This window comes from Solanum stenotomum, unplaced genomic scaffold (assembly GCF_019186545.1).
Source record: "Solanum stenotomum isolate F172 unplaced genomic scaffold, ASM1918654v1 scaffold30406, whole genome shotgun sequence".
NCBI lineage: Eukaryota > Viridiplantae > Streptophyta > Magnoliopsida > Solanales > Solanaceae > Solanum > Solanum stenotomum.
Genome location: NW_026030956.1, coordinates 647,050 through 661,234, shown reverse-complemented (window position 1 = coordinate 661,234; position 14,185 = coordinate 647,050). Strand labels below are relative to the sequence as shown.

Genomic DNA, 14,185 nt, shown 5'->3' with positions numbered 1-14,185 from the left:
TTAAATTTGCGTGTCTGCAAGACTCTATGGTGAATAAAGCATCTCCTTATCAAAGACAACTTTATTTCCAATACTCAACTCTGAATTGGTTAAGAATCTGAATTTCGGAATACATACCTCTCCACCATAACTTTTGGTTGCTCAAGTTAATTAACACCAAAAGCATTGGTCTCTCCATTAGCACCTAAAAGGCTAAGACCCCTAAAACCCTAGCCATACATAAATATATACATACACACATAAAAAAGTTAACATAAATATGAATATAATTATAGTATATATATGTGTGTGTCAAGTCAGTACACACGAAGGAGCCAGGCAATATATGGGTGGTCCTAAACTGATAACAAAATGGCTGGCACAACAGAAAGATTGGTTTATATATATATATAATATATATATTAGACTAGGAGTAGACTGATACTAGTAGGGTGGTCCTCTTATAACGGTTCTTCCTTCTATGTAAATATTATTCTTCTACCCCCTCCACCCACCCCACCCTCTCCGGTGGATGGCGATGTTTAAAATTTTAATAAGAGGATTCAAAAAAATCGAAAGAATGTTACTATTGGAAATATATATATACACTATTGGAAATACTATCAATCATGTGTATAAAGATGAATATTCATTCTAAACAATGGTAGATATAACTTTTTTTTTAGTTAATGTAAATAGAGCCAAACTTGTCTATAACAAATGTTATTTGGTTGTTGTAGCAAGATGTTGTTACAGAGAGCAAATAATAGTATAGCATAAAGTGAAAAATCGACTCCATAGAAAGCATAGTTATTATAGAGAATGATTATATCATTCTTAATTCATCTCTCTTTACTCCTCGATGAATATTATTGCATTCACTATTTCAATAATAACTAGTTTGGACTTGTATAAATAATAGTAGTATATATGAATATAATATATAAAGTTCGCCTGAGTTTATAGTTGATATTTTTATTTCACGCTTAAACTTTACAAGGAATAATCTATCGCATCCCACGTTAGGCCTTCATATATATATATATATATATATATTAATTCTTTCTAATTTTATTTAAGTAAATTTGTCATAAAGGTTTGTGATATAACGCTATTTTTATCGTTTGCCTACAAAATATTGCCAAGGTTTTTTGTTAATATATAGCTAGTGGACAGTAGATATGTTCATTACGAACAGGAGTACGTCATGTTGATATATAAACGTCTAATTGGATCATTCACATCTTAGGATCACGTACTCGGTGGCGGAGCCAAAATTTTCAATAAGAGGTTCAAAATCTAAAAAATTAGACACACGGAATAACCGAAGGGGGTTTGACATCTACTATATACCTAAAAAATTATTTTAACCACGTATAAATCATATAATTTTCCGGTGAAGGGGGTTCGGATGAACCCCTCATTATAAGGTGGCTCTGCTACTGCACGTACCAATAAACATATTGAACTATTCATGTGGTCGAGAGTTCTTGCAACATATCAACGCAAATATTAAGGGAAAAAAATCGATATATAACAGATGAACTTGATGACCACATAATATAGTGGTTGATAGTAATATATGATGGAGACAGAAAATCTTCACTAATTAAACGTATGAAATCAGCCATAGGATACAAATCAATATTCCCTCCGTCTCAAATTACGTATCATCCTTATTAAAAATATATCCATTCTATCTTAAAGACAAAATCCTTAGTAGTAACACTACATCAAAAATGATCTTTAGCAGTTATTAATCGATAATTATAGTTTAATTGCCGCTAAATATATATTTTTAGAGGCAGCACTCTTTGTAATCGTCTCTCGGTAAATCCTATAGCGATATTGGATCCAATGATAATGTTTGTAAAGGTTTTAACACTCTTTGTTAATGTGCATATTTATTGTTGCTAAAAACTGTTTTTGTTATAGTGTAATTGTTCTTGAATACTACAAACACATCAATTGTGACACATAAATAAAATAAATACTACATCTTCAGACACAAATAAAAGCTAAATAATTAAATACAAAACATATAAATGAAAACACGACAAATATTTTAAGACGATCAGGGTATACACATTTATTTATATTTTTTTGGTTGGTGCAAGAAACATTTCATTGTCAAGGGACAGATATATTATCCATTTTGAGTAAATAAATGGCAGTCATGAGAAAGGGTGACAAAATAAATTGAAGGAAAAAAAAGTTAGCATTTGCAGAGGGGCAATACTCATTTATTAGTCTTTTTTTGTCGCTATTAAAGAAAAGTCAGACAAATTAAAGATAGCTCATATTTGAACTTATTTAATCAAAATCTCAGTTGCTTTCTGCTTTTCAAATTGTAAATATTTTGTTTGTTGTTTAGCCACATACTTATTTTTCTTAAACTTTTTTTAAAATCGATGGCGCACGATTCAAAACTTGATATATATATATATATATATCTATTTTTTTATTCATCTACATTCGGATATTAAGTTTTGCTTTTGTAATTAAGGACAATAAAATTAGCTAATGAAAACACGATTCTCCATGAATTTGTTTAAGTTTGATGTTAAATGTTGTTTCTCTTCAATTAAAGGACTGAATTTTTCTAGCAAAAGGGGCATCAAATCTTGCAAGACTTGATTTTAAGGTGCTTATCGAGCGTAGTCTGATTGCTAAATCATTATAAAATTGTTTAAGATATTAATAATCAATCGATTATTGATTATTAATGATTTGATTATCATTTTAACCGTTAGTGAAAATCTAAATTAAAAGCAAGTCACACTAAGAAAGTTTTATTAAAACAGTTAGTGGAACCTAATAAAGCTAAATAACACCAACATTTCTCAATCAAAAGAACCTTAATGTTCATATTAGACTATATAATAGTTGATTTTTTCATTTTATAAAAACACAATATTATGCACTTGGAAGATTAGCCTTTATTGTATACTCCTAATAATGTATTGTCACATTAGCTTTCGTTAAGGGATTACTTAACATACCAGATACTCAATTATTATTGAGTTATCGGTTAATCTATTAAGGAAAACAAAAATTACATTGTTATCAAATCATTAGACGAATAATCCATACCAATAAATAAATAGTATTTTTTCGATTTGATTTTGAACCGTCTACTTTTATATCGATATTTAGTGGAACAAACAATTTGATAAAATACTCCTCTTCATTTTTATTTATTTGTTTGCTTTATTTATGCCTTTCCTTTTCTCCAACGGTGAAAACATTTTTTAACTTTAAAAATTAAGAAAAGTATTTTCAACTATTTTTTTATATAATATATATTTCTCTTTTGGCAAAGCCTAGAAGAAAGGGTTATTATTACGTCCATGCATGCTCAAAAAAAAAGGTGATTATCTTTTACTTTGGAGGCTTTTTGCTTCTATGTGACTAAATTTACTTATAATAGTACATATGATTTTTAACTTTTTTTATTATTTTGTTTAGAACATACATTTTTTCACTATTATATGGTACAACAATAAAATAAAAAAATGCATCTACTTTTTTACCCAAGCAAACAATTACTTAACAAATGTGGAAAAGAAAAAGTAAAGATGAAAAGAATAAGCACGAGGCAACTACTACAACTTTTTGAAGGCAAATGATGGAATGGAAATGACTAATGGGCTTCAACATCACAAAATCATTGGTGGAATTTCTTACCAAGACTTATGACTTGATTGGGATTTAAACTTTAGGAGTAGTTCGGTAGCTGGTTAGAATTATAAAAGTATACTTATAATAAAGTTACTAATGATACAAATATTAGTTAGCAGGTTACAAAAATGCAAATCAAACATATTAATATGTGAATAACTTATTTTCCAAATAACTGCAATGTAGAAAATATACAACTCTAATACTCAAATAGACAATATTCAGTTGTGTTTGCCCGGACTCTCCAAAGATGTTATACTCGCACCTCAGCATTTATGAAAAGGCCAAGCAACATAGATATCCAGAAGAATAATAAACACAATCATAAGACTTATAATCCCATTTGATATAAGGTGTAGAAGTAGAGGCCTTAAAAGAACAAGAAAAGAGTTGACAACTAACAAGATTTAAATCCAGAAATTTCAATAGCACAATCCAAGTCTTAGAAACTCAGAATACATTCATAATTAACATCAATTGGAATTAGTGAAGATGAATACATTAGATGGGTACAAATGTATACAACTACAAGCTGGAAAAGGACTAAAGAAACTGATACACAACACACACACACAACAAGACCATCATAAATGTCCTATGGACGCGAATACGTCCGTATGGTTTTCCATTTCAAATAAGACTAAGAACATGTTACATTGCTCAATGAGGGGGTCAACAGACCCAAGTATTGGGTCTGTAACTCCTGCTGAATAATCTAATGCTAATCTACAACATCCTAAGGCTACCAAAATTTGAGGAAGATCAAGAATCTTCTTGACTTTGTTGTGAAGGGAGGGAATTAGCACAGGTAAGTAAGAGGTTGTAGAGCTTCTCTGCTGTGGGACGGTCGTTTGGATCCTTCTCAGTACACCAACAATAAATAGAAACAAGAAGTTTCAGGATACGAGATTCAGATTGTTTCTTGTCAAGGTCCGAGCTAGAACAAGACTTCACTAGATCCTCTAGCTCTGCTTTGGATGCAGCCATTGCCTCTAATTTTTCGGTTAATTGTGGCCGTTTACCCACCTGCATGTGTTAAACATGAATTAAATTGTTTTCTACCATTTAAAGCAATTCAAACAAAAACTTATTTTTAAAAAAATGTGCATGCGAAAAGTGTACTTCTGCAGGCAGTTCTTATGAACGAAAGCAATATAAGGAAGAAAACCATGAGAGCTCCGAAATATCCAACAACCAAGATGCTAGAACCATTAGCCTTTGAGCAGCCAAGGGCAGCCATTATAAAGATTGTCCAACAGGGGACTTTGGAACTTCTAAAGTCCTCATCACACAATGATATTTCAAGCACACTAGGTACTCATCATGGTATTTAGAGCATTAATAGATCGAAGGTTAGAGATCAAGAAATACCTGAAGAGAATGGTGGATATCTAACTCGGATGACTCTGAGTAAGGAAGTTGCAGTGTTAACAATTCCAGAAGGACGCACCCAAACGACCATATATCAGCACCCTACATCCAAAGAAAGACAAGTAAAAACCTAGTTCGGAAAACCTTTGAATACATTAAGCTAGAATTGCAGTTTAGACATGACAAAAACTCACTTTATCTTTCAAGTCACCAACTCAAAGCAATTAAACTCATTTGTTCATCTTCAAAAGGAAAAAGATAATACAGGAAATTAGCACCTATAAATACTTTTTGGTTGTTCAATAGCCCATTCTAGCCAATTTACCCATCTATTGAATTTGGGTTAAGGGTGAAATAATCCAACCGCTCCCCGCCCCTCCTGATATTTTTTGGCNTCGGAAAACCTTTGAATACATTAAGCTAGAATTGCAGTTTAGACATGACAAAAACTCACTTTATCTTTCAAGTCACCAACTCAAAGCAATTAAACTCATTTGTTCATCTTCAAAAGGAAAAAGATAATACAGGAAATTAGCACCTATAAATACTTTTTTGTTGTTCAATAACCCATTCTAGCGAATTTACCCATCTATTGAATTTGGGTTAAGGGTGAAATAATCCACCCGCCCCCCGCCCCTCCTGATATTTTTTGGCCATAGTGGACTTATTTTGGGTCCTATTAGCTTTCATCTACCTATTGAAAAGGGGAACCTGCAAAGTAAAAGCAAGAAAAACCTTTTTACCTTGAAGCAACTCATCTATAACCCAGAGACCTTTTCAACTTCAAAGAAGTAAGAGATAATATTCCCCAACCCCTTTTGCCACAGGATACATCCTCTGAGATTAGCCGTCATATAATGATAGTCTCTCAAAAAACAAAAATCCTCATCTCCGAAATAGATTCAAGCATCAAAAATGAGGAAATTTAAACAAACAAATTTCCAAGAAAGTAAGGTGAAAATTTGAATTTGTCAATGAGAACATATTATTGTTCTTTAATCTGTAGCAGTGCAGCAATAGAGCAGACAAAATATGCTTTCTTTTCTAGCTTAAAACATTTGAAGTTAATAATGACAAGATAAAGCTGAATTTTAATAGAAGAATGAGGGATATATCAGTTTTTAGTAGAAAATGTGTGTCTTTTGAAGGTGGTAAGTTCTTGATTGTGTTGAATTGATTTTACACCAGGGTGACAAATTGGCAAATCAGAAAGAACCACATTGTTTTAGCAGATCAACGCACCCGGTGGGGCATTTAATTGGTACTTGTTAGTAGAGAATTCAATGGTTAGGATTCTAACTTCAAGGATTGGTGACTTTTTTTTTGGTCAGAAGGATTGGTGACTTACCAACCCATAGATATTGCGCTTATTCATCGCCTGAAAGACCTCAGGAGCCATCCAACGAGGTGTACCAACACAAACATCTGGTGGAGGAATTCCAGCATGGGCAATGCAGCAAGTATGTAAGTATGAACGAAGGGGAATTGCCATATCGAAGTCGCATAGCTTTACTGTAGGGGTACCATCAGCTCTCTTATTATCCAGATCTATCAGGATGTTTTCACTTTTTATATCACGATGTATGATATGCCTAGAATGCAGCTCTGTCAACGCACTTGCTACATCTCGGGCAATAAATACCGACAGCTCAACGGGAAGACGCTTCTCACCAGCATTAGATAGCTTATCTACATGTTTCTGCCAGTTAAGGACAAGAAAGTAAAATGAGCTGAATACAAAAGGCAATCAGGTGTTATTTATACCCTTCCCACCTCAAAAGGGAAGGGAAATAAAGGAGAGGAAAGTCAGGTACGAGAAGAGTTCTAGGAAAACATATACCTTTAGTGAACCCCCTTTAATATGCTCCATCAAAATGGCAGACTGCAAAGTACGACTTTCTGAACTGCCATCTGATGAAGGAACCCATCTTGAAGATATTTGATGACCATAATATTTGACAATGCACGAACTGTTTAAGACACCCAACACCCTAACTTCTCCAATACAGTTAAACTCAAAATTCTTAATCTCATCCGCCGTGGACTTGGACATCTCTAGAGTTCGCACCTGCAGTGGCAAAAATGTTCATTCAATCATCTAAACCTCAATCCTGAACTAGTCGGTATCAGTCATATGACTCTATTATATTCATTCTGCTCAATTCAGGTTAATTGAGCAGAATAAATTTTTTAAAAAATCAACTATGCCTCGTCAATAAAGATGCTAACCGAGAAAAATTCCCACATCTAGTGGTATAATACTTGTCACTAATCAAGTTTTATCAGAAGATAAATGAAAAATTTGCAAAATGACAAGCATAAGCCTGCAATATAATGGATTCCGGCTGAATAGCAGAATAAGTCAAAAAGGATTGCTTTGCTTCTTATCTATTTCAGATTTCCAAAACAAATCAAAAGCACAAGACCAGATAGACTGGAAAATTCCAGTCAATAATGGAAAGTACAATAACGCCAGAAAAATCATTTTCTAATTGTTGTCGGTTAACACATATACATGTAGTTCAGTCACTCTAAGAATAAAACATATTTAATTCAAGTCATTGAAGTTTGGAATAAGAACTTAAAAGTATATTTGCATAATAATAACTGGAGAAGTTAAAAGCAATCAGGAACCACACCTTTGCCAGAGTCTCAAGGGATCCCAATTTACACGGGATGAGGGTTGAGGAGGGAGCTTTATGAATTTTATCAGCACCGGTTAGAGAAGGAAAAGAACTAACTTGACCAGGACTAGCATCTGGCACAACAGGAACATTTATCCGGTTCAGTGGAATATACCTGAAAGAAACAGCAAGCTCAGTTATCTGGCCATTTTCATTCCGAAATAACTCAGGTAAACTAGAGATTTTTAGTAACTAAGGAATTACTCAAGAAGCTGGCAATTTCACCCCAAAATAACCAATAATCACACTGGCTAAATTGAAAATGCAATATCGTCATACACGTGTATTGATATAAATGCTTGTAGTACCAGAAATTAGTCATGAAGAAAGTAACACAGAATTGGAAAATCATTGACCTGCAAAAGTATTCTGGATCTGTCTCTTCTCTGATATCAAGGGGATGACACGCATCAACTATCATTCGAACCCATGATTCACCCCTCTTTACCACGATCACATTCCACGCATGCGGTGAAAAATCCAAATAACCCCTAACAAGCTCACAAGATATTCGAGGTTCTATTCGGTCACACAGGTACTGCAGAAGACAAATGAAATTTATCAGTTCATAATAAAAAACTAAATTCAGAACCACCATATCTAATTAGAAACATGTCTGATGACAAAATACCTTCATAAGCAAGGCCCTATGCCTACATACACCAAACTGCAAACTCCCAATAGGAACAACAATAGAATTTTGCCTTGATTTTATTGAGTGAAGTGCTTTCTCACAAAGATTAAGGAAAAGTATATCTTCTAAGATGCTAGGACTCTCTTTTGTGACCATGCTGGTAGTGTCATCATTTCCAGTAGGGCATGTGCAGACAAAAGGCTTGCTATAGTTCGACCCAGATACATCTTTCCTTGCCTTCTGTACAATATTACTTTTGTCACTTCCACCAAAATGATCCGACACTAAAAGTGCAAGCAGTGATGCAATTTGCAAGTTGTCTACAGCAACATGTTCTCTATCTTTAAACAGACCATCTATCTGATTAAAATGAAAGATTAGAGCTTGAGCACGTAGAGCAATGGCATCCAGCATTTCATCTCTTTGCCTAAACAGATTAAATAAGTAATCAAAATGAGTAGAGAGGCAAAGCAATCCCTGAAGTTAGTAGTTGAGGTCCATAACTATTAGTCTATTAATGGCATGCAAACATGGAAGTTACCTATCAACTACAATGACTTCCCGTGAATCAAGATGCAAATTCTGCTCATAACTCCTCAGCGACATAAATGGCCGATCTCGCCCAGCATCATAAAAGCCATCTGGTAAATAATCATCAATGCCACAGAAAGACATCATGCTGTATTTGCAGGATACCTCTGAATGATCTGTTGGTCTGCGGGTTTTGCATGGTTTTGGATTATCAATGACCCCATCCAGGAGCCTTTTCGATTTTGGAGGACTATTAGGCACCTCTGAAGACAAACTTTCCTCAGCCACATCAGCAGCATCAGAAACAGAACCTACTGAAGCATCACATGTTTTACAATTCTGAATATCTATGCATGTTTCAATGGAGTCAGAAGCAACACATGAAGATCTTCCTATATAATTGTCCTCCTTTAATCTGATATGTTCATCAATACCACTAGCTAAAGAGCCTTTGCACTCAGCTTCTTCAGTAATCAGTTGTTTATCATGTGTATCATCATCCACTATGCTTGATGAGGCCTCCACCAGAGAATCATCAATTAGCTTAGAATGTTTGCAGGCAACACATTTCCTGCTGTTGTTTAATCGCTCTTGACGAGCCCTCTGTTGCATATAATACTGCCGCTTCCATTTCTTGGATTTTCGAGGCCGAAAACATCGATGACTGGGTGATGAGCCACATAAATGACCTGACAATTTGGTAGAAACTCCTACACAATTAAAAGTTCACACATCAGACTTCTCAAAGGTACTACCCTTCCGAACAACACTTCTTAGAAGGGCAACAAACAAGATCCAAAGGAATCAGAATGTGCAGAAATAGCAATAGATATAAGGAGGGGAGACAAGAGATTCCGAGGAACTCACCATTTTGGGTATTCTCAGAAGTTTCATGTTCATAACTTTCAAGCACGTCCATTTCTGAAGATGAACTGGTGGTGTCATCCTTGGACAAATCTATGAAATTCCCTTCCAAATTGCAGCATACCCATGAAGGAATCGAACAACACCTAAGAAGCTTATTGTGCTTCAGCAAATTTCAATGAAGATATATGGGTCAGGATAAGGTAATTATAATATATCAAGTTACTTGACTAGACAATTGAGACAAATACATTTCGGGTTTTTTTCCAGTGGGATGCAAGAAATTTCATCCACATTAAGAGTAGATGCCTCTCATGTTATAAACATTTATCAGAGAAGGAAAAGAAACTAGAGAAAAAACCTAAAAGCAAAAAGACTGGAAAGAAACTGTAATTTCAGTAACACATACCTGAAGATTAAGACTCTGCAGATTATACATTGAAAGGAGATCAAGATTCTCCAAGGATGTTAATCTATTGTTAGAAAAGTCCAAACTCTCTAATCTTTGCAGAGAAGACAACCCCGGAGGTACTTCAATCAGTTTATTATTAGCAACCTTCAGTGACAGTAAGGAGTTAAGATGAGTTATCTCAACAGGTAAATTCTTCATCTTATTGAATGAAAGATCAAGGCACTCCAATTTAGTGAGGCAGGCTATTTCAGGAGGTAAATATCTGCAAGAACAGCAAGGAACAATGGCATTATAATGGAGTACAATGATAAAAAAAGATAAAATGGTTTATAGATATGAACTGAATCTACAAGTTTATGGTTCACAACTTTCAACCTCTAGCAACCAAAAGTAAAGCACTGCTTGCCAAAAGAGTAGCAGAATGAAGTTTTAGCCTTTCAGATATCAAAACAATAAAATGTGATGTACAGATATTTTTAGATATCAGACCTCATCTAACAAAATGTATCAAGTGTCAAACAACTTAAACATGACTTTTATCTGAAGAGTCAATATTCTGGCGTAACTGCACCCAATAAAAGGAACACTATAAAATACAAATCCTAACACCTATTTCCAATTTGAATCCTCCTTCCAACTGCAAAAACGACTAATTTCCAGTCCTACCAACATTAAGCGATGATATACAACTGATAAACTACGCATGCTAAGCAAAAGTTCACTTAATCTGCTATTAACTATAGTGCATACTACTGTGATGGAAAGATGTGACAGCAACAAGCTCGCAATTCTGAAGTGTGAAGCGTGTGGACACCTTTTGCACCTCAAACCCCTTGAGGCAGCATATTCTATATTCCATACTCCAAGCGAACAAAGTCACTTCATATACTTCCCTTTTCTTTTTTTCCTATTGGAGACCTGTGAGATTTAAGACGTCTATAACGTTAAAATTATGTGATGTACTCGTGCATAGGCTTTTCATAACACCTGCTAATCAAAAGTAGAATGATGTCTTCAGGGACCAAAAGATAATTCTCAAACAAAATGTGGACCTTGAGAGGATATAATTGCCAGGAGACAGCAGCAACCAATATGCTGCAAATTGATTAACCAGCCAGATTTTTAATGTCTCAAAATCTTTAACTCGTTGCAAGGAACAACAAGACGGAGATAAAGGGAAAAGTTTTCTGGTGGCTGCATAATGCCAACCTCAAAATAATAAATTTATCCATTATAAAGGCAAACCATATAACCTCTTCAGCTGTCAAATTACATGAGGTAAAATAATAAGATGATTTTAACCTAACTAAGATGCACTATAGGATAAGAAATCCCATAAACCAAAAATAAAAATTTCAATTAAAGGAAACACAAATAAATAGTTAAAAAACAACTCTCTTTACGACCCTTAACCAAGGGCTAGTTATGCTATGTACTATCGACTAATCCTAATATCGTATCATATCCTGGTTGAACTTAGTATGGTCCTAGAGTAGAAACTGATACCCTTTGAAGAGTGCTAAAGTCTAAACTCCCGATAAACAACTTACAAAATTTTGTGCATATGTTTTAGTCCTAATTAACAAACTTCAATCTCATGAAGCATCTAAGCAGAAAAAACAAGTCTTTATTTTCTTTTATGCTCCAGCTGTGTTACCACATCCAAAAATTCTTTGAGAAGATCTGTTGTTTTTGTAAAACTTTTACTAATCATGCATAAAATTGTTTTGCTTGGTCATGTCAATCTACAAAACAAGTTTGAACTAACAGGAAAATTTTGTACCCGAAAACTGAAACTAACCATTTAAACCTGCAAATACTTTTTCCCCGTCTTTACCTCTTTAAAGAGACCACAAAAAACATCCTGGTAGGATGCTCTACCTACCTAGTTTCCCTTGTATTAATGGAAGTTGGTGTGATCATGTACCCTGCTTAATACTATTTATCTTGGGGCATATTTTTTTTGATGACAAGGGAAACCCGCAGCCGCTACCCTTTGGGTGTGCACAGGGTAAAACCCCCGCTCCTATGCAATAGCTCGCAAACCACATAGGAGAGGTAACCCGCACTAGGCAAGCCCGGTGCGATGAGCTCGACCCAGAAGGCAAACCCCTTGCTTTCGCTGGCAAGGGGTTTCGAACTTGAGACCTCCAACATGGAAGTCCCAAGCTTAAACCACTGGGCCACCCCGAAGGGTATTTAACTTGGGGCTTATAGTTGCAGCAGCTAGCACTTGTAAGAACTATAGTTTAGCAATAAACTTGTTCTATTAAATTCAAATTACTTTAAGGAATGCAGCAAAAGCGAAAAAGTGCAGATGCAACCTAATCTTCCAATAACACCAAAAGCACATTGAGCTGCAACCTGCACATGAATTTAGTGCAACAATATAGACAAGTTCACAGAGAAACATCATCGAATTGGTTTAATATTTATACATTGACAAAGTCAGAAATTTTATGTTATCAAGTTAACTGACAGCCAACTACAGGTAATTTGTCTATAGTAAACATGAGTTTAGTGTAAATAAACTTAGATAGAATTATTGCAAGAAGAAACAGATCTAACCTGATAGAAAAATGACAGACAGAGAGCTTAGTCAGGCGCTTAAGACCAGCAATATCTCTTAAAAGTGGGAAAGCTGAAGGTCTAGAGGGAACTTTACATAGTTCCAATTCTTTCAAATTCTTTAACTTCTGCAAATCCAATCCACTCATCCCAGGAAATGATACCTTCACTTGCAAACTCTCTAGTTCAACCAAATTCCTTAACTCTCCAGTTGGAAACAAATTAACCTCATTCCCAAAAAATTTAAGTATCTTAACCTTCCCAAGTGCACCAATTGCCTTAGGAATCAAATTAAATACATTCTTATACATATACAAACCTTCAACCCCACCTTCTACACCTTCCAACAATGGAAAATCCAAACTTTTCCCCGAAATATCAAAACTTGAATCAAACCCAGAAACCATCTTGCTCGAATCTTCCTCTAAACCCGTCAATTCATCACCTCCGTCGGAATTTTCAGATACATTCTTGGGTTTGGCACTTTCAGGGCTTTCTGAATCGTTTTCACCCATACGAGCAGCTTGAATAAGAAATCAAAAGGATCAAGAAAGAGAACCCCACTTATATACAGAAGAAATTCGAGAAGAATTGTGAAGAAGAGGAGGAAAAGAACGCCTCCCGTCGGTGGAGAAGAGAAACCCTAAATTCTTGAAGAAGAAAAGGGACTAAAGAAGTGTAAATTATTAAAGTGGGCTTTGACTGTAAATTCAAAAATCATGCGCTCTCTTTGACGCTAAGAGGTTTTTAAATTGACTATTTGGACCCCTAAATATAAGGGTAATACAAATTGATACTCTGATTTTTATTATTTTTTTCCAAGTAGGTGAGGTGAGCACTTGCTTCGAAGTTTTGAAGATAAGTTTCGAATATTAAAAAGTTACAAATTCTTTATTTTTATCTATCCATTATAATTTAACACAAACAAAAATAATATACCTTATATAATTCTACAAATAAAATCAAAAAAAGATGATGTGTACTATCTTGTAAAAAGTAGAAAGACAATTTTTTTAAAAATTAATTAATATTTAATAATAAAAATGATATAGATGTAAAATTGAAATTATTTCTTGACTTTTTAAAATACATCTATGTTTAGGACAACAGAGGGGGGTTTTTCTAACTAAATATTAAGAAAAAAAAGGTTTTAGTTCAAATTTTGCCTAAAATTCTCCAAACGAGTTTTTTCAAACTTAAACGGAATGCCACGTTTAGTCAAATTTAATTTGAAATTAAAGTTGATATGTCACACTTTTTGTACTAAATTTAGGTTGAATTTATTTCATCACAATATCATATATTTGACAAAAAAATATATAATTATTTGATTTTTATATATAACTCGTGTATCATATGCTCGATATATTTACAACAAATATAGTTAATACTTACTCATATTCACAAAGCTTACATTATTATTATATTATATTATATTTTATATTAAACTATAAATATAAA

The 14,185-nt window shown here is 34.1% G+C and overlaps 1 protein-coding gene across 1 annotated transcript; it reads right to left on the bottom strand.

The window, feature by feature from the left end:
• Positions 1–4,102: 4,102 nt before the first annotated feature.
• Positions 4,103–13,434, bottom strand: LOC125851894 (uncharacterized). Its single transcript, XM_049531641.1, has 11 exons — positions 12,725–13,434; positions 10,154–10,418; positions 9,748–9,907; positions 8,891–9,590; positions 8,347–8,776; positions 8,072–8,253; positions 7,671–7,830; positions 6,872–7,099; positions 6,380–6,730; positions 5,032–5,133; positions 4,103–4,686 (listed from the first exon to the last, which is right to left on the bottom strand). Exons 1-11 carry the CDS (start codon positions 13,237–13,239, stop codon positions 4,423–4,425), a joined length of 3,357 nt encoding a protein of 1,118 aa, XP_049387598.1. The 5' UTR covers positions 13,240–13,434; the 3' UTR covers positions 4,103–4,422.
• Positions 13,435–14,185: the final 751 nt, after the last annotated feature.

Excerpts from the sequence above, each read along its gene's own strand:
- LOC125851894 (XM_049531641.1), bottom strand. The coding sequence starts at position 13,239 with ATGGGTGAAAACGATTCAGAAAGCCCTGAAAGTGCCAAACCCAAGAAT. Across the intron at positions 9,591-9,747 it reads TTCTGAGAATACCCAAAATG|GAGTTTCTACCAAATTGTCA; the intron begins GTGAGTTCCTCG and ends TTAATTGTGTAG. Across the intron at positions 5,134-6,379 it reads AGCGCAATATCTATGGGTTG|GGTGCTGATATATGGTCGTT; the intron begins GTAAGTCACCAA and ends CTTTGGATGTAG.